Source organism: Heterodontus francisci, chromosome 4 (assembly GCF_036365525.1).
Source record: "Heterodontus francisci isolate sHetFra1 chromosome 4, sHetFra1.hap1, whole genome shotgun sequence".
Lineage (NCBI taxonomy): Eukaryota > Metazoa > Chordata > Chondrichthyes > Heterodontiformes > Heterodontidae > Heterodontus > Heterodontus francisci.
The window spans coordinates 109,862,049-109,882,412 of record NC_090374.1 but is presented as its reverse complement, the minus strand read 5'-3'; the positions used below and the strand labels follow the sequence as shown (position 1 = coordinate 109,882,412).

The 20,364-nt window shown below is 44.4% G+C and overlaps 1 protein-coding gene across 3 annotated transcripts in view; it reads left to right on the top strand.

Annotated features, from left to right (window-relative positions):
* The window catches only part of LOC137369191 (protein prune homolog 2-like), a 558,836-nt gene that overhangs the window by 385,175 nt on the left and 153,297 nt on the right, over window positions 1–20,364 (top strand). For 2 of the 3 annotated variants that reach the window (XM_068029990.1, XM_068029989.1), the window contains exon 9: window positions 11,615–11,731. In XM_068029990.1, coding sequence (XP_067886091.1) covers window positions 11,615–11,731 — 117 coding nt within the window. Of the gene's footprint in view, window positions 1–10,512; window positions 10,617–11,614; window positions 11,732–20,364 lie in introns of those variants that run through there. The other variant, XM_068029992.1, reaches the window with a different exon arrangement.

The window sequence follows — 20,364 nt, the reverse complement described above, 5'->3', positions numbered from 1 at the left end:
GGAATGTATCTGCTTGCACACAATACCTGGTGCTGCAAGTCCATTGTAGGACAAGGGAAGTAACCCCTTTGTCTCCACAAGCACTGACTGGTAATATGCAAATGTCTTTCCAGCCAGGGACCTGGTGGTTTTTTGAACATGTCCTTTCTTCCCTGAAGCAACAGTTTTCAAATCAATGTTCATATGACAAAATTAATGTGCCTCATCCTTGGCAGGTGGGGGTCTAGCATGACACAAGTGACAGATGCCCTGTACACTAGGGCTTCTGAATACATAGAGTTCACCACAGATGAGGCTAGTCAGAGGTGTAGGGCTGTCAGTTTTGCCTAAATAGCAGGTTTCCCTCAGGTGCGGGGAGTGGTTGACTGCACCCATCTAGCCTTGAAAATGCCAACCCAGCTTGTGGAGTCTTTCATGAATAGGAAGGGATTCCACTCTCTGAACGTTCTGCTTGTCTGTGACCACTGTAAATGCTTCTTGCACACCTGCACAAGGTTCCCTGGAAGCTGTCACGACTCCTCCATTCTTAGGTAGTCACAGGTGCCTCAGCTGTTCAGCCCACCACATAGCCTTTGGGGTTGGCTCTTGGCTGACAAGGGATATCCATTGAAGGCATGGCTGATGACGTTCATCCGGAACCCTTCCACTGAGGCAAAGGAATGGTGCAACTGATGTCATTGCTGTACCAGGGCAATGATCGAACAGGCCATAGGACTTCTCAATGTGCATTTCAGGTGCCCTGACCACTCTGGGGCAGTCCTCTAGTACAGACCTACAAGGTTTTCTCGTGCAGTCTCCGTTTGCTGCACCTTGCACAACATGGCAGTGCAACGAGAGGAGCTGGAGAGAGATGACTGGCATGAGTGTAGGTCATCTTCTGACGAGGGCGAGGAGGATAAAGAGGTGCATGCCTCCCATACTGAGGGTCCTCTGAGGCATCAGCAAATAGACATCCATTGCAGGGACACCCTCATCCATGCCAGGTTAGCAGCTCCTTCTGCAATCATCAATTTCAGGCATGCCCCTTTGATTCATCTCTCAGCTACAGCCTGATAAACTGCTGTCCCTCCTGCCACTGCCATGTTTCATGCCAGCCCTACATATAACCTGGAGTCCAGGGTGCTCATGCTCAGGCCTTTTATGCAAACCTGCAGGAAAGATGCACCAACTTTTGAGTTCACAAACAAAGATATATTCATTCAAATAAACCAATAGAACATTTCACAATCAATCCAAAATGTACCTAAGTGTTCCCCTTTGTGAGACTACTGTGCCTTTCTGAACTTTTGACAAGCGCTTCTATGTTATGCTCCCGCTGTAACTGAGGCCAACGTGGGGACAGCCTGCTTTGTTCTCTGATGTGCCAAGGGAGATGCCCGTGGCCACCGTCCTTTGCATGGCTGTGCCAAAGACCATGCAAAAGACTTGCGGGTTGAGAGGTAAATTGGCCATTGTAAAAAAAAAAATTGCCCCTAGTGTAGGTAGGTGGTAGGAGAATTGAGGGAAGGTGGGGATGTGAGAGGGAAAAATGGGATTAATGTAGGATTAGTATAAATGGGTGGTTACTGGTCGGCGCGGACTCGGTGGGCCGAAGGGCCTGTTTTGGTGCTGAATCTCTCTATGACTCTGACTCTAGAGGGGTCAGGGGGATGGCTGGTGACCATGGGCCGCCCTGAGGAGGAGCCCCATTGTCAGCAGGCCTGTCAGCCTCAACCCTTTCAGGACATGACTGCACTTGGATGCTGAGCAGGAGAGCCCCTGCCAGCGCTTCTGTGCATCTGCCTGCCGTCTCTGCAACAGTACTGTCTCGAATCCTGATTATTGTTTTTATTCTTTCATGGCATATGGGTGTCACTGGCAGGGCCAGCATTTGTATCCCATCCCTTACTACTCTTGACAACTGAGTTGGTTGCTAGGCCATTTCAGAGGCCAGTTAAGAGTCAACCACATTGCTGTGAGTCTGGAGTCACAAGTGGGCTAGACCAGGTAAGGACGGCAGATTTCCTTCCCTAAAGGACATTAGTGAACCAGATGGGCTTTTATGACGATCAATGATAGTTTCATGGCACCATTACTGAGACGAGCTTTCAATTCCAGATTTTTTATTAATTAATTGAATTAAATTCCACCAGCTGCCGTGATGGCATCTGAACCAGTGTCCCCATGGCATTAACATGGGCCTCTGGATTACTAGCTCAGTGACATTCCCACTATGCCACTGTCTCCACACATTGCTGAGGCATCTCACTGCTTCTGCATTTATTTGTTCGCCTGACTCATGTGAGTCTCCATGTTGGTGGTCAGTCTTTCAGTGGAGTGAATCAAGTGATCATTTGACTGAATCATGGCAGGACTCATGGCATGGATGGACTCCTCTATCCTTTGCCAAAGCATGCACACAGCCTCAGGAAACTCTGTCAAATGTTCATATATTTCCCTCTGCTGCCCCACAAGCACTCTCTTTGTAAATGTCCCCAGAGGCTTAGTATCTCCAGTGCCCTGAGCCTGGCTGGTGCTAGCCTCCACCCTTCGATGGGGACATTTTTTTATTTGTTCACGGGATGTGGGCATCACTGGCTAGGCCAGCATTTATTGCCCATACCTAATTGCCCTTGAGAAGGTGGTGGTGAGCTGCCTTCTTGAACCACTGCAGTCCTTGGGGTGTAGGTACACCAACAGTGATGTTAGGAAGGGAGTTCCAGGATTTTGACCCAGCGACAGTGAAGGAACAGCAATACAGTTGCAAGTCAGGATGGTGTGTGGCTTGGAGGGGAACTTGGTGGTGTTCTCGTGCATCTGCTGCCCTTGTCCTTCTAGGTGGTTGAGGTTGCAGGTTTGGGATGTGCTGTCACAGGAGTCTTGGTGAATTACTGCAGTGTATTTTGTAGGTGGTGCACACTGCTGCCACTGTGCGTCAGTGGTGGAGGGACTGAATGTTGAAGTTGGTGAATGGGGTGCCAGTCAAGCGGGCTGCTTCGTCCTGGATGGTGTCGAGCTTCTTGAGTGTTATTGGCGCTGCACCCATCCAGGCAAATGGAGAATATTCCATCACACTCCACCCAAGCCTGGATGTTTTCCAGATCTTGCTACATATGGGCACCGGCTGCTTCAGTATCTGAGGTTTCGCAAATGGTGCAAAACATGGGGAAGCACTGATTCATCAGCCGATGATAACCAACTGCAGCACAGTCATCTGTAAGAACTGCAAGCAGGAAGGCCATCAGATAAAGAACTATAAGCAGAGTAAGTGCTGCAACCTATGTGGTGAGGCAGGCCACCTGCCCCAAACGGTGCCTCAGTTGCACACAAGCGGCAAGGTCCAAGGAAAGGCTGGAGGAAGGAATGGTGAATGCACCTGGTGCTGCGAAGGAGAACAGCAACCCTCCCCCCAGCGAGGAAAATCCATCTCAGATGGAGAAGAAAGGGGAGGCAGCTGCAACAAGCGACCCAACACCTATCCTGTGCCCTGAAACCCCTCCTCAACAGACAGAATCAATGGAGGAGGAGCCAGCAGAGGGACAAATGGGTTGGTGGCAAGTGGTCAAAAGGAAAAACACAAAGAACAAGCCCCAAAAAAAGGAACAGGTCACCATCCAAACCAGTGGCAAGAGGAGACTACCGTCTGGGACGTATTATAGCAGCTGCTCCTGATCGGACAAAGAAGGACCAGAAAGATGGCACACGCAAAAGAAGCGGCAGAACACAAAGGAGCTGGAAGAGAAAGCCCCCCAGCTCCATGGCACTGGAAGCAGCGATGGGCCCAAAGCACCCCATCCCCAAGGCGCTGAACCTAGCGAGATGCTTAGCGCATCCCAGCTCCGGGAGACCGAGAGCAGCGAAGCATTCAGCGCACTGCAGATCCGGGAAGCTGGGAGCAGTAACGTCTTCAAGGAGGAGCAGAGGGGAAAGACACCACCATCAGAGGACAGCGCAAACCTCGCTGCCTACAAGAACCCCCCCGATGTCACCCCAGCGGAACAAACCCCCTGTGAGTGACCGGGAGATTTTTCTGAGCCCAATGAATGTGCAACAACTTATGTACACTATGGGTATGTAGGAAAATACCCAAGGACTGGGACGAGTAAGGACACCTGGTGTGATAAGTGACATCCAGCTTTAAATGGGCATAAATATTGCTTCCATTAACATGCATAGCGTTAAATCCACGACACGATGTGTTTCGACCTTGGGCTACCTTGCCTGTTTTTCCGATTGGATGTGAAAGCTTAGTAATATGCTGCGACCTGTGGAGTGACGGGACTGAATTAACAGTGCGTTGCTCCCGTCACGGCCGTAACACCATGCTCATGTCTTCTGTGAGTGGCCATGCTGCTAATGCCTCCTTCAATCACTGCGTGGCCCAGGGTGCACGAGGCTCAGTATTGCTGAAGCTTGTGACAGCTGGACATCCACAGTGCATAGGCCAGCAGTGCCTAAAAAAACCTGTACTTCTGTCAAGGCAAATCTCCAATCCCAAAGGGCGAAATGCCGTTAAAATAGCACTGAACACCCCCCCCCCCCCCCGCCAAAAAACCACAAATAACACTACCCGCAGAATCGAAGCCCGCTGATCATGGTATCTTCCCTGCCAGACAATTATTGAGCTCACCAAAAGTGCATAATTCTCTAATCAGCTGCATTGTGATCAGAAAGACCTGTTTACGATGCTGGAAGTACTTCAATTGACATTCTGAGGTCTGGAAAGGTAAGTATCCTCAAACTGCTAGTGACAGAAATAAGGGTCAAAGCCGACCTACTGTTTCTGTAGGAGTGTGGGATACAGCACCTCAACACCTACAGGCAATGGTCACGATGGTGATCCCATGGTCCATCGATCTGTTCAGGGGGAAATGAGTCCCGTTTCTCCGGCCTGAGTGTTCTGCTGTGGGGAGACAAATTCACCATCTCTGAAGTTAAGGAGGTGGTGGGTGGTCGCTTCCTCATAGCAGACGTAATGTACAACAATGCTCTGCTCCGGTTAATCAACATGTACGAATCAGTCCGATGCAGCAAGCGGCTGACCGTCTTCCAGCAGCTCCCACTGCTGCTGACGACGTCCAGGCCGGTCATTCTAGGCGGTGACTTCAACTGCATCATCGATACAGTTGGAAGATCCAGCAGTGACATCAGCAAACTGGACACTATGTCCAGATTCCTGATGGAAATAGTAAAAGATGCCAAGCTGCATGACGTCTTCAGCAACCCTGCAGACGGAGTGCAGCGTAGATGCGCCTGGTCAAGACCGGACAGATCAGCCCATTCCAAGATTGACGTCCTGTTTGTGTCCCGTGCATTCACGGTCAAATCCACCGACATTAAGCGTGTGTTCTTCTCTGACCACTGCCTCCTACTGGCCGTCTGTCACTTACAGGATGACCAGTGGGTTGGCAGGGGGACATGGAAGTTGAACGTAAAACTGCTGACCCCAGAGAACATTGAGGAACTCAAAAGGGATTACAAAGGTTGGAGAACCGTGAAACCCCTCTTTGAGTCTCCGGTGCACTGGTGGGAAGCGATCAAGACAAAAATCAAGAGGTTTTTTATCTTCAAAGGTGTTCAGAGGGCAAGAAAGAGACAGAGGGAAATGTCCCGACTCCAGAAAAGAATAAAGAATTTGCTCTGCTGCAATCAATGGGGGGGGGGGTTAAGGTCAAGGAAGATCTCCAAAAGGTGAAGAGCCAGCAGGCCTCGCTCTTGGCCATGGAAGCCTCCAAGATCATCTTCTGGTCCAGAGTCTGCTCCGTTGAGCAGGATGATAGGTGCTCGCATTTCTTCCAAAAGGCACACACTGAGAGCTCTGTGATCAGCAGCCTGAAGGAAGAGGACGGCTTGGTAACGTCATCGCGGTCTGACATACAAAGGATCAGCAAATCCTTTTATGCCAGACTGTGCGATGTGAAGCCTCCCAGTCCTTCCTGTCATCTATCACGGAGGTCTTAGACTGTGGGAGATTCTGGACAAATCGCTGACTCTGGACAAGCTGATGCAGGCCGCTAGGTAAGCGATGGCTTACCATTGAGTTGCATTCGGCTCTGTGAGCCTGGATTGGCCCAGACCTGCAGGAAGTATACATATACTCTTGTATATGCCATCAGCATGTCAAAATCCATGAGGAAAGGCATCATCACCCTCATTTACAAGCGGAAGGGGGGATGGTGGAAATCAGAAATTGGCATCCCATCTCACTGCTCAGTGTAGACTACAAGATTCTGTTCAAAGTCATCGCCAGTCGGGTCAAGTTTGCTCTGGAGTTGGTGATCCAACCCAATCAGGCCTATACTGTACCCGGCAGGAAGATTTCTGAAAGCCTCCCACTACTCAGGGATGCGATCGCTTATGTGCAAAACAGGGAGATGGACACCTGCCTCATCAGCTTGGACCAGGAAAAGGCTTTTGACAGAATATCTCACACCTACATGATGGACGTGCTCTCCAAAATGGGGTTAGGGGAGGGAATCCGCAATTGAATTCAACTGCTCTACACAAAAATCAGTAGCGCAGTCTCAATCAATGGGTGGGAATCAGAAAGTTTACCGATCCAATCTGGAGTCAGACAGGGCTGTCCCCACTTCCCTGTCTTGTTTGTTTGCTGTATCGAACCTTTTGCTCGGATCCACTGTCTGTTCGCAGGCTGATGAGCATCTGCGACCAGTTTGAACTGACCTTGGGAGCCAAAGTCAACCACTGCAAGAGTGAGGCCATGTTCTTTGGGAACTGGGCCGACCGATCCTTTGTTCCCTTCACCGTCACATCAGACTACCTGAATGTGCTGGGGATATGGTTCGGAGGGGCCAGGGCGTGCTCCAAAACCTGGAAGGAGTGTATTGCCACGGAAAACGTAAACTGAGCACATGGGTGCAGCATTCTCTCTCTATTGCAGCTAAGAACCTGGTCATCAGGTGCAAGGCGCTCACTTTGTTAGTGTACATGGTGCAGGTCTGGCCCATACCCCAGTCCTGTGCTGTGGTGTGACCCAAACCATTTTCCACTTTATCTGGAAATCAAAAATGGACCGTGTCCGCAGAGACACAATGTTCAAACCTCTAAATAAAGGGATAAAAGACGAACCCAATGTCGCCCTCATCCTGATAGCCTCTTTTTGTGCAGCTGCATCAAGCTGTGTGTAGAACCCCAGTAAACACCAAGTGTCACTACATGCTGAGGTTCTATCTGTCCCCGGTGTTGCAAAGGATGGGTCTGGCCTCATTGGCGCGGAATGCTCCATGGAGTTGGTCCGGACCATACCATCTATCCTTCGTGGAAAAGTTTGTGCAGAAAAACACCTTTGACCGCCAATCCATCAAGCAGTGGTCTGCACGGAATGTCCTCAAGGCCCTATGGGAAAAGGAGATGGTGGATCCTGTCGGATCGTTCCCCGAGCAGACTGCCAAAGTCATTTGGCAGACTGGCCTCATCACCAGAACTTTCAAACAAGCACCAAGGCGTAATGTGGCTGGTGTTGTGAAGGGCCCTCCCCCTCAGATCCTTCCTGGAGTCTCACCGCCTCAGCACGCTGCCCTTGAGGTGGCTGTGGTGGGGAAGAGACAGTTGCCCACCTCTGTCTGGAATGTGTCTTTGCAAAGCAGGTCTGGAAAGAGCTGCAGTAATTTTTGTCGAGGTTTATCCCGAGCAGCTCCATAATGCAGGAGTCTGTGCTCTACGGGCTGTTCCCAGGGACACACATGGAGATAAACATCAACTGCTGCTGGAGGACCATCAGTTTGGTGAAGGACGCACTTTGGTCTGCCCAAAACTTGCTGGTCGTCCAGAACAAAGAGTTGTCTATGACCAAGTGTTGCAGACTAGCACATTCCAAGGTCCAGGACTAAGTGCTGAGGGACGCACTAAAACTTAGGGCAGCCGCTGCAAAGGCTCAAGGGGGGAAGACCACTGTGTCACCGCCATAGTGAACTGAGGGTCTGGAACCAGTGTAAAACCCCTCGGGCTGTATGCACCAAAATGTTTTTTTTGCTATGTGATGCCAATGTACATTGCATTTAAAATGGAATGGCAAGTGTTGTGAGGCACTTCATGTTTTCTGTATCAAAGAAATCTGATCTCTATTGTACTTCCCAAAATATGAAATTTGAACTGTTTTGTAAAGTATTGTTGCAAATTTTTATGACTAAAGTATGTTTTTGGAAAAAAAAGACTGCCTCTGCCACATCCAGGCAAGCCTCTTGTGACTGAGCCTGGGTGCCTGCTCTCACTCTCTGGGAAAAGGATAGGGTGGTGTGCCCTCACTGCCTCCACCATAACCTGAAGAGAAGCATCTGAAAATCTTGGTGCAGCTCTGGATCTCCTTTCCTCCATAATGGTTCTCCCTCCAAGTACTACACTTAATGCAGCCACACAGCAGACTGGGTGGCCAGCTTTAAATTCACTGCCCTCATTCAGTGTCCCGCCTCCTGAGACCACCCACCGTCCTTAATTGGACAGCAAGTGCAGATGTGGCAATCTAATCGGCTACCTCGCGGAAGATCCACCCCCCCCCCCCCCCACCCCACCCCATGCACTTCAGAGCCCTGTGGGGTTGGAACCTGTAAATGCTCCCAACTCACACTTTGAGGCATGCTACACTATTGTCCTCAATGGATGATGCACTGGACTGCCAAACAAGGTAACCTTCCTCACTCAACCTCATTTATACAGCAGCATCTCTGTTCTGCCAGCCATCAAACAGAGGTTTCTGTTGCTGCACCACTCCCTCATTTGTCCACAAATTCCTGCCTCCACATTTATTTTGCCCACAACTTACTTTTTTCACACAGCCTTGAAAAATCTTGCAAAAAGTTCTGAGCTTCAAAAAGGGCTTACAAAAAAAACTTGTCATCACATGTAATCATTTGTCTTTAAATTGCTTTTTATCTTTTAAATTCTCTTCTGTAGCTTTCAAGTGGCTGCTAACTTGCCAGATTGGTCTGCTCCCTGCATAAGGTCCAATCCAACCCAGGAGTACATTGTGTAAATGCAATTAGGACCGACCACAGAATATATTTTGTAGTTGGCCATTTCTAAAGCTTACCAGTCCCACCAGGATTATAAAACCTAGCCCTACATCCTATTTTTACTTATATTACTGGAGGAGTAACTCTACTCAGAAAATTAAGTTTATTCACATGAATGTAATATGTAGTTTATGATTCTTGAGCAATCCCTACAACAAAGATAACTTCATGCATCAAACGTGAACTATGCATAATGAAGTGACTATAGCAACATGGAATTTTTTCTTGAAAAATGATTTCTTCCAGTTGTGGACTTGTAAAATCTAAGATGCTGGGGTAGAGTTTCATCTTTACTATCTTGACATTAAGCAATGCCTGGTCAGAGCACAGAAAGGAAAACCTGGCAGAGATGCAAACATGCTTGAAACAGAACTCACTAATTTTCCTTCATTCATTTCAATGAAGCACAATCAGATTTTGTTACTGGTGTGCAATCCTCCCTGCAAGACTTATTCCTTCTCTGCTTCACTGAGATGGTAAGTATGAAAATCTACCCTAACCTTTTATTAACTGAATGTTTTCTGAGTATAATTAGCAACTACATTATTCCTAGATTGCATTTTTATGGGCTTTTGATTAGAGACTTGCTGTCATTGGGCATCTGATCCAGCACAGTGCCCTCTACAGGGGCTCTTCAACCCATTGAAGAATCTTCACTGTGACAGAGAGTAAGCCAGGAAACATAAACTAAATTTAAATCATGTACAGAAAGCAAAATAACAAGGGGGTTGGGGGCTGGGGGGGGGGGGGGGGGGGGGGGAGTGGAAGAGAGGAAGAGAGAAAGAGAGAGAGAGAGAGAGAAAGATAAAAGATACAGATACAATAAGTTTTTTTAAAAAGTCTTTCTTTAAATCTCTGACACTAATGAAATTCTGAAGAAATGTGATGCCATACTTATAAAATTAAACTTTCAGTGCCAGAGTAGTAGTTATGACTTATCACGCTGTTAGAAATTCACTTATATCTAAATGCACCAGCCTTAACCTTTTTTTGGCATATTTAGTCTCAGCGAGGTACTGTTATAGCGCAGGCTGTGTGAGAGCAGAGTAACTCGGACTACAACTTCCGGATTTCCATGTCTTTCTGCACATATGTATACTTCAGAAGTTGCTGTCCGATTTACAGGACAATAACAGCGAGTGCTGTTAGCCTCACTGTTACTCTGAATGCAAAATCTGGACCTTTATGTTGGAAGTACTACCTGTATACTTGCACGCTCTTTGAACATAAACAAGTAGATTATGGTTGGAGAATATTAATTTCAGAAAAATAAATACACACAAAATTAATTGTTCAGTGTCCTGTCTTTTTAGCAGAGAATAAAATTAAAAGGCTAAGATGTATAGTATTCTAAGAGTTTATGTAACCAATAAAATGTGAAAACAATTACACATGACTGCATGTTTCGATTTTTTTTAAAAATCACCAAGTAGTGAAGAGATAGTAATTGTAAACAGGAAACTTAATTGCAAAAATTAAATTGCAACAGTAACAAGCTGGTCAGTAAGTTGAGTAAAACTAGTGGATATAGTTCCCGTTATGTGGCTGGTATTCTTTGAGCAGACTCTCCAGCGAAATAAAGACTCCCACTGATGCTTTCAGTAGAAGGTAAGTATAGATGTTGTAAATGGAATGCCAGAGTAAATTAAGGAGTTTGCTTGAGTGCTGCAATATAGGTTGAGTAAAAGCTGAATCTGTAAACACGTCTGCTACTGTATAGATTGTATATCTGCATTAATTTCTGTAATAGATTAAAGATACCAACATAGAGGAATTAATAATTTGAGAGCTGCTTTTATAAAATAGATTATTTTGATGATGGAGGAGGCAAATTTATTTATTTTAAGCAATCTACATCTTCAGTAGATAGATATTTGTGATGGTTTAAGATAAAAAAGTAACTTGTGAATTAGGAGGTTTGAACTTTGCTAAGTGTGTAGTCTTTCACCTCCTCTATGCAGTTCTAGCACTTAATGCAATTGTTATTGTGCAATAAGAAAATTATGTAAAATATCAATGTCAGAATTCAATGGTATGCAATACACTTTTTTTTAAAATGTGCAATGCATGTATGAGAGGAGAAATGATCAGTTGAATAATTATAGAATTACTTTTGCATTTATATCTAATTGCAATCTGAGCAAGAAATTAGAGAACAATTTTAGATAAATTATTTTATAATATGTTTTTAATACTGTGCTGTACTCTATTTCCTCTGCCCTCCTTAAAACTTACCTCTTTGACCAAGCTTTTAGTTACCAGTACTAATATCGCTTCAGTTTTGTGTCAATATTTGACTTATTACACTGCTGTGAAGCACCTTATGTTATTTTCCTATGTGACATGCATTTATATAAATGTAAGTTCTGTTATTGCCATCTTTCTTAATAACTAAGAAGTTCTTCAATGTGATATACTTCCTTTTTTAATTTTTTTTTTGTTTAGACCTGCTATTTGTTTGTTTATTGGACCAGTAATGAAGGTACTTCCTCCCACCTCCACCCTTTTCCTTTGATGGGTTAATTTACAGGCAACACTTCACAATTCTATTGACTGTTTTTAAATTACAGTTTATTTTGCTTTCTCTGTCATTCTTGTTTTTATAGTTCCTTGAAATTTGTGCAAGAGTATGCATCTCAAAGCTCTGTGGCAATGGCACAAGATTCCCTTCAGGGAGCCCCTGCGGAAGTAAAGGAACACTGGCTATATGAAGAATATAGAAGGTTAGTTTTAGGAAGCACAATATTTCATTTATACTTCTGTAAAAGGCAGTTATTCTGAATTGTCATAATATGCGAATGTTGTGAAGGACATTACATACACAATTGACACCATCCAGAACAAAGCAACCTCCTTGATTGGTACCCCATCTACAAACATTCACTCCCTCCACCACCGACGCACAGTGGCAGCAGTGTGTACCATCTACAAGATGCACTGCAGCAACACATCAAGGGGCTCCTTAGACAGCACCTTCCAAACTCGCAACCTCAACCACCTAGAAGAACAAGGACAGCAGTTGCATGGGAACACCACCACCTGCAAGTTCTCCTCCAAGCCACACACTTTCTCAATGGCAATTAGGGATGGGTAATAAATGCTGGCATAGCCAGCAATGCCCACATCCCCCATAGATAAATAAATAAACAACTTGACTTCAGTGTCTGAGGTTTTTTTTAAATTCCTGTATTCAATGTGGCGGCAAAGGATGGCACAGTGGTTAGCACCGCAGCCTCACAGCTCCAGCGACCCAGGTTCGATTCTGGGTACTGCCTGTGCAGAGTTTGCAAGTTCTCCCTGTGACTGCGTGGATTTTCGTCGGGTGCTCCGGTTTTCGCCCACAGCCAAAGACTTGCAGGTTGATAGGTAAATTGGCCATTATAAATTGACCCTAGTATAGGTAGATGGTAGGGGAATTGAGGGAAGGTGGGGATGTGAGAGGGTAATGGGATTAATGTAGAATTAGTATAAATGGGTGGTTGATGGTCGGCACAGACTCGGTGGGCCGAAGGGCCTGTTTCAGTGCTGTATCTCTAAATAAATAAATGCTTTGAAACTGGACTCTGCTGGGGACACAGCTCCGGTGAATATAGCAGAAACCTATCTGGAAACTTTGATGCCAGTGGGATTGATTGGAGGTGTTTTGTGTGATATATTTTCTTCAGTGACACCATGAATGGCAATAGATTCTGTGACAGCACTTCACACACTCAATTTCAGCAAAGAGATAGTTCTATACACAGTGTTCTGGCGCAAAGTAGATGGCACATCTGAAATGCACACCAAAGATGAAAGATTCCAAATTAGGCCTTAGTCTCATTTCCATAAAAATGGCAAGCTGTGGGCATATATCGGGTGTCCTGATGTAGTTTGCCAGTCAGGACCTTCTCAAAATTATCCAGCTAGGACACCAAGCTGGCCTAATAATAAGATCTGGGGGTGGGGGGCGGTTGAGGGGGTGGGGGGCGGATTGGCGGTGTTTGGAGAGAGCAGTGAGTGCAGGCCAACAGTGGCTTGCAGTATTGGTGTAGAACCAGGAGGGGCACTTCTGCTCCTTGCTCTATATTGGGGTAAGTAAAAAGCAAGAGACTTACCTGTTTTTTGTAGCTTTAGCAATCCGTTTCAGGGCCACTGGTTAGACTGTGATACACATGGTTGATATCATTAGCCACTGATGTATTTGTGAATTTAATTTTCCATAATTATCTACTAATTTGTCCTCAGTTGTTTGTGATTTGTATCAAAAAGTCAGAATATTGGTACAACTATATAGTAAGTTGAATACTTTAATTGGATTAATGATCTTGTTAACATCACTTGCACAGGAATTTGATGTAAATGAGTTAACCCATGTATTAAAAATAGTACACAGAGATTTTTTGGAATGTGATGATGCTTGGTTCTTAGTCAGAAGGTCATGGGTTCAAACCCTATTGAGCATGTAATCTCAGCTAACACTTCAGTGCAGTACTGAGAGTGTACTGGATTGGCAGCAGAACTGTCTTTCCAATAAAACACTAACTGAGGCTCTGTCTGCTGTTCAAGTGGAGATAAAAGTTCCTATAGCATTATTCAAAGAAGAGAAAAGAGGTTCTTCCAGTGCTCTGGCCAACTATTATTCTGCAATCAGCAGTTCCAAAAACAGATTAACTGGCCATTTATCTCATTGAGGTCTGTGGAACCTTGCCTATCAAACAATTAGATGAAAGGCACTACATAAATGCAAGTTTGTTCTTACATTTAACCTTTTTACCATTTTTAACATTCTAACTTGATCAAAAGCTGCGATTACGACATTGTGGTTTGACAACTGTCTTATTTCATTAAGTATCTAATTTTAGGTTCGGATTATAGTCAATTGGATCATTCCAAATGTTGTTGGTATCTACATAGCATTAATCGATGTTGAGTAGCGATCATAAATTGTTCCTTTCAAAAGTATATTGGGATAGGAAATTAATCCTAATATTTTAAGAGGCCACTGTCTTCTTGAATTATTGCAATGATTAATGATTCATATAAATAATGAGTTTATCTTTAAATGTAATTAATATTGATTGAAGGGAGTTAGCTATAACATGAGTTAACATTATATAACATTAAAAGGAATCTTTGCTCGATGCATGGTCTCTGCAAGCTTGACTGTTAATAATGGACGATGATAAGTAACAAAAGTTACTGAGAACTCTCTGTAGGTGCAAACTAATTGAATTCACAGGCTGTTTCACCCCAGGATATAATTTGATTCAACAATGAGTCTCAGCTACTGGAATTTATTTTAACTCTGTGAATTAATATCAAGAATTATACATATATCTTTAAATTTACAGATGACTACTGTATGAAATTAACATCCTGCTTAACACTTCAACTCCACAGAGCAGAGACTTCTGGTAATTTGTACCACCTGATCCCCAGAGTGTTTTTGATGAGTTGAGAATAAAGTAATAGTATGATGGGATTCACATTGAAAGTTTGGAAAAATAATTCCATACTTTAGAGTTAAGTTGAGTTATCTTCCTGCCTCCTGGTGATTGTAGATCCCACATGAAATTATTTTGAATAGTTGAATCTTGTTTCAATTAGACTTTCATTCACACACAAGGCTACCTCTAATTAAGAATGGAGTCAAACACACTCTGGTACCACCATATCCCAAAAGTCTGTCCACCATCTACAAGGCACAAGTCAGGAGTGAGATGGAATACTCTCCACTTGCCTGGATGGGTGCAGCTCCAAAAACACTCAAGAAGCTCGACACCATCCAGGACAAAGCAGCCCACTTGATTAGCACCCCATCTACAAACATTCACTCCCTCCACCACCGACGCACAGTGGCAGCAGTGTGTACCATCTACAAGATGCACTGCAGCAATGCACCAAGGCTCCTTAGACAGCACCTTCCAAACCCACGACCTCTACCACCCAGAAGAACAAAGGCAGCAGTTGCATGGGAACACCACCACCTGCAAGTTCCCCTCCAAGCTGCACACCAACTTGACTTGGAACTGTATCACCGTTCCTTCGCTTAAGTTGGGTCAAAATCCTGGAACTCCCTAACAGCACTGTGCGTGTACCTACCCAACATGGACTGCAGCAGTTCAAGAAGGCAGCTCACCACCACCTTCTCAAGGGCAATTAGGGATGGGCAATAAATGCTAGCATAGCAAGCGACACCCACATCCCATGAATGAATAAAAAAAATCACCCAGCATCAAATGGCGCTGCAGGAAGGAGTGTGCAGTATTCGAAGAGGTCTTTTCAAAAGTATTTGCTTGGTGACAAGATAGGCAGTGAGTTCCATGTTTCCCTTTGACACATGCCAGGCAATTTTCTGCTCTTGCAGAATAACCCCACAGTCTACAATAGCCTCACGCTATGAGTTAATGTTTAAACTTGCTCCTTGGACTAGGTTTAGTTTGCTTGACCCTGGCATCAATAACAAAGTAAGAGAAAAGCAAGAGAAAGTGAAGATGAGTCATGATATACCAGGCATGAAACTTAGAGAGTTCAGTGCGGGTCAGAAGGTCATGGAGAAAAACCACCGAGATGGTAAGGAGAAGTATGTGTTTGGAGTTGTTGTAAAGAGACTATATGCATTTACGTATCTAGTGAAGATTGGAGAGAGATTCCGTTGTGTCATCTAGATCATTTGCTTGAACGAGGGAATCTAACAAGAGGAGAGCATGATAACCCTCCTAGAGTCCAAATTCCTCCTCCAGTTCAAAGTGGAAATCAGGAAGAAAGGGAAAGTTACAAAGAAACTGAAAGTTTGCCGGTATCGCAGCATCCATCATTAGAGCAAAGTGAGCCATTGACTAATCAGTCATTGTCATAGTGCCAACCATTAAGTGGAGTTGGTAGTGTTATGCAAGTACCTCTGTATTTTGTTAAATAGATTTTTTGAGGATTACATTTTGGAAGATTGAAGAAATGTTAAATTTTGGGGTTTTCAAAGGACTTCATGTAAAGACCACTTGACTTTGAAAAAACAGTCCCTGGAAATGTTTTTCAAAGGGGCACCGAGAGGTCTTTTGAGGAAAACAAGCCTTTCTGGGAAACCACCTGACTTCCAGCTCAATAAACAACAGAGAACTTTGGATACCTCGAGAAATTGTACAAAGAGGTGACAAGTCATGATTGATGGAGGTCAAAAGGTTGATCTTCTGTTGGTTTCACTTTTGAATTGTTTTGAGTTAGGGTTGACCTGTATAAAAAGGGAGAGAACTTCCAAGGAGAGAAGAGAACTTCCAAGGAAGGAGAGTAGACCACAGCCCAGCTCAGCTTTTCAGCACCTCTCTAAAAGACCCTGAGAAGTCCATTGTGCCAACTTATCTCATCTCCTATCTTTGAAGAAAAGTCTGCTAAATTAATTCTCAACGCTGCCTGATAACTGTTCTAAATATCCCAATGACCTGTCTACATGTACTCGGAGGCTAGACTGTATGCCAGTTTTGCAACACAACATATCTCATTTGTTTTTTCTTCAAAAATGAGCAAGTATTCAGCCTAAGTGTCTTTTTGTCTGTTTTTTTGGTAACCGAGCTCTAATAACAATCCCTTTTTTGTCCGGTTAACTGGTGTATGTGTATGTGTGTGTGAGGAGCTAAGGTAAAAAGGGAACTTTAATATTTCGATCTGTGTGTTTATGCTTTCCTTCATTACTAGTTAAGACTTGTTTTATAATAAACTGATAATTTTGTTGTTTATTAAAGAAACCTGGTTGGTGTGTTAGATTCTATTTTTATTCTAGAATAAATGAAAAAGCGTATCGGTAAGTGGGAAAAGATTTAAATATATGTTGTGATCTGTGGAGAAGTGGAACTAGTATAAAAAGTGCACTCCTCCCGCCTCAGTAGTAACAATAGTCAAAGTCAAAGTTCAGATTTGACACAGTCAGAGATGTTGAGAGAGCAGAGTCAAATTCATGGAAATTGAAATGGGAGAAGCTACCCAGACAGACGGAGAAAGAAGCCAGGCAGGTTAATTGAGAATATTGAGGAAGAAGCACGAAGTTAAAGAGAAATTGGAAGTATGAGCCTACTTCCCATTCCAAGAGAGGTTAAGTATTTTTTTATTATTATTTTGTTTAGTCAAATAAAAGGCCATTAGACTAAATGGTATGTTGAAATACTTGAAGTAGTGCAGTTCGATACTGGGTGTCTGCAAATAGTATACAAAACACACGATACATATACATATTGCAGTGTTATTTCAGGAAAGAAGTTGTTCGTTTCATTATTTCTTGGCAAATGATTTTCATTATCCACATTCTGGTGTTCAGACAATTTTTTTTTTACATTGTTACATTACCTCAAAGACTACTGGGAAAGCTACCGCCTTCACTGCCACTGGGCCATTACCAAGGAGCAGGTAAACTAGTGACAATCCCCACGGTTACCAGTCCTAAAATAAGGTCACACTCCAGGTGCATCCGATATAAAGATATGAGCATATACCTTCCCCCGATAGTTTACTAGTACTTTAGCATTCAGGTATGACTATGGGCTCACTCACTTCACTCGAGGGGTATGGGGTAATTTTTACTCTGGACACAAAATCCTGATAACTCTCAGGTATTTTGTGATGTTCTCCCGCACTCACAGTGGTATGTTTACTGGGTTTTACTGCTGCAGTTAAAGCCACTGCCTGATCTGCTGTGCTTTCCATCAGGGCCCCTTTTCCTGCAATGATCTTCCGTACCCTGACTAATCCTATGGGTTTTCCCCGTAATTTCCAGCAGTCAGCTCAAAGACGACCTTCCTTGTGACAATGGAAACATACAGGCTTTTGGGCGTCACTCCTTCTGATGGAAACCACACCTGCCAAAATGAGACATATTAGTTTCGTCATATGGAACATTATTATTTGAATGTTTACTGGATATTGAAAAAATCCTTCTTAAAAAAAAAAAGTTGCATGGAGAGACAATGGGAGTACCCCTGGATTCAATTAGCAAGATGGGTTTTGTTAACAGTGATGATCAAGAGACATTGAGAGTTATTGAATGTGTAAGAGCCAGCATTCCACCCCCCACTGAGAGTGTCTGGTGAGCTGTGAGAAACATAGAAACGTAGAAAATAGGAGCAGGAGTAGGCCATTCGACCCTTCGAGCCTGCTCCGCCATTCATTACGATCATGGCTGATCATCCAACTCAGTAACCTGTTCCCGCTTTCGCCACATACCCTTTGATCCCTTTAGACCCAAGAGCTATACCTAACTCCTTCTCGAAACATACAATGTTTTGGCCTCAACTGCTTTCTGTGGTAGCGAATTCCACAGGCTCACCATTCTCTGGGTGAAGAAATTTCTCCTCATCTCAGTCCTGAAAGGTTTACTCTGTATCCTGAGATTATGACTCCTGGTTCTGAACTCCCCCACCATCGGGAACATCCTTCCTGCATTTACCCTGTCAAGTCCTGTTAGAATTCTATAAGTTTCTATGAGATCCCTCATCACTCTTCTGAACTCCAGCGAATATAATCCTAACCGACTCAATCTCTCCTCATACGTCAGTCCCACAATCCCAGGAATCAGTCTGGTAAACCTTCGCTGCACTCCCTCTATAGCAACAACATCCTTCCTCAGATAAGGAGATCAAAACTGCACACAATATTCCAGGTGTGGCCTCACCAAGGCCCTGTATAATTGCAGCAGGACATCCCTGCTCCTGTACTCGAATCCTCTCGCTATGAAGGCCAACATACCATTTGCCTTTTTTTACCGCCTCTTGCACCTGCATGCTTACCTTCAGTGACTGGTGTACGAGAACACCCAGGTCTCGTTGCATATTCCCCTCTCTCAGTTTATAGCTGTTCAGATAATCTGCCTTCCTGTTTTTGCTACCAAAGTGGATAACCTCACATTTATCCACATTGTACTGCATCTGCCATGCATTTCCCCACTCACTCAACTTGTCCAAATCACCCTGAAGCCTCTTTGCATCCTCCTCACAACTCACCCTCCCACCCAGTTTTGTGTCATCTGCAAATTTGGAGATATTACATTTAGTTCGCTCATCTAAATCATTAATGTATATTGTGAATAGCTGGGGTCCTAGCACCGATCCCTGCAGTACCCCACTAGTCACTGCCTGCCATTTGGAAAAAGACCCATTTATCCCTACTCTTTGTTTCCTGTTTGCCAACCAATTTTCTATCCATCGCAATACACTAACCCCAATCCCATGCGTTTTACTTTTACACGCTAATCTCTTATGTGGGACTTTATCGAAAGCCTTCTGAAAGTCCAAATAAACCACATCCACTGACTCCCCCTCATCAACTCTACTAGTTACATCCTCAAAGAATTCTAGTAGATTTGTCAAGCATGATTTCCCTTTCGTAAATCCATGCTGACTCTGTCTGATTCTACCACTGTTCTCCAAGTGCTCTGCTATAAAATCTTTGAGGAATCCACAAACCTCGCAGGCGAGGCTGTCTCGAGAAAAAAAACTAGTCACATGACTAACCTCGCCAACCTGGAGTTAATTGAATTGTGCTCACGGAGCAGTTTTTGGAAGAGACTACAATTGAACTTCAAGAAGAGAGGAACCACACAATAGAAAAGATATGATTGCACTAGAGAGGGTACAGAGGAGATTTATGAGGATGTTGCCTGGACTAGAAAATTTTAGTTATGTGGAAAGATTGGATAAGCTAGGGTTGTTTTCTTTGGAGCAGAGGAGGCTGAGAGGGGACCTAATTGAAGTGCATACAGTTACGGGCTATAAGCCTCACAAAAATGGCGATTCCAAGCATGGCGGCTCATTTAAATAGCTGGGCAAGCCCCCCCGATCACATGGGAGGGCGGGCTCTCCGTCCCTGGCAATGGCATCAGCTGCCTGTGTGCAGGCACTGACACCATTTTTTAAAGGGCTGTCAGCCCTACTGTGACATTCAAATATTTAAAGTGAAATTGATTTAAAATAAATAAATACATTTCTTTTGCCCCTTTCCCACCGCGTCCCCCCACCCCCGCCAATATCAATTAAATTAATTATTGATCATTCCCCCCCCCTCAAAAACACTTAGTTTTACAATCTGACCCTCCCCCCCTCCCCAAACTGTACAAATTTTAAACTGTAACCCTTCCTACTATCCCCTACACCCATGACATTAATTTGACCCCATTTCCCCCCCCCCCCCCCACCGCACTGATAAACTTACCTCCTCCCCCGTCCTCACCAGTGTTGTACCTCATTTCCCCAACGGGGATCCGAAGGTGCAGCAGTGCCGGCCATCGGGGTGAAGATCACAGTGGGACATCAGGAAGTGCCAGGAGAGTAATTAATGCAGGTATTTTAATTTATTTAAATATTTAAATTGCAATCCCATCCCTGAGTGGCAGGGTGGC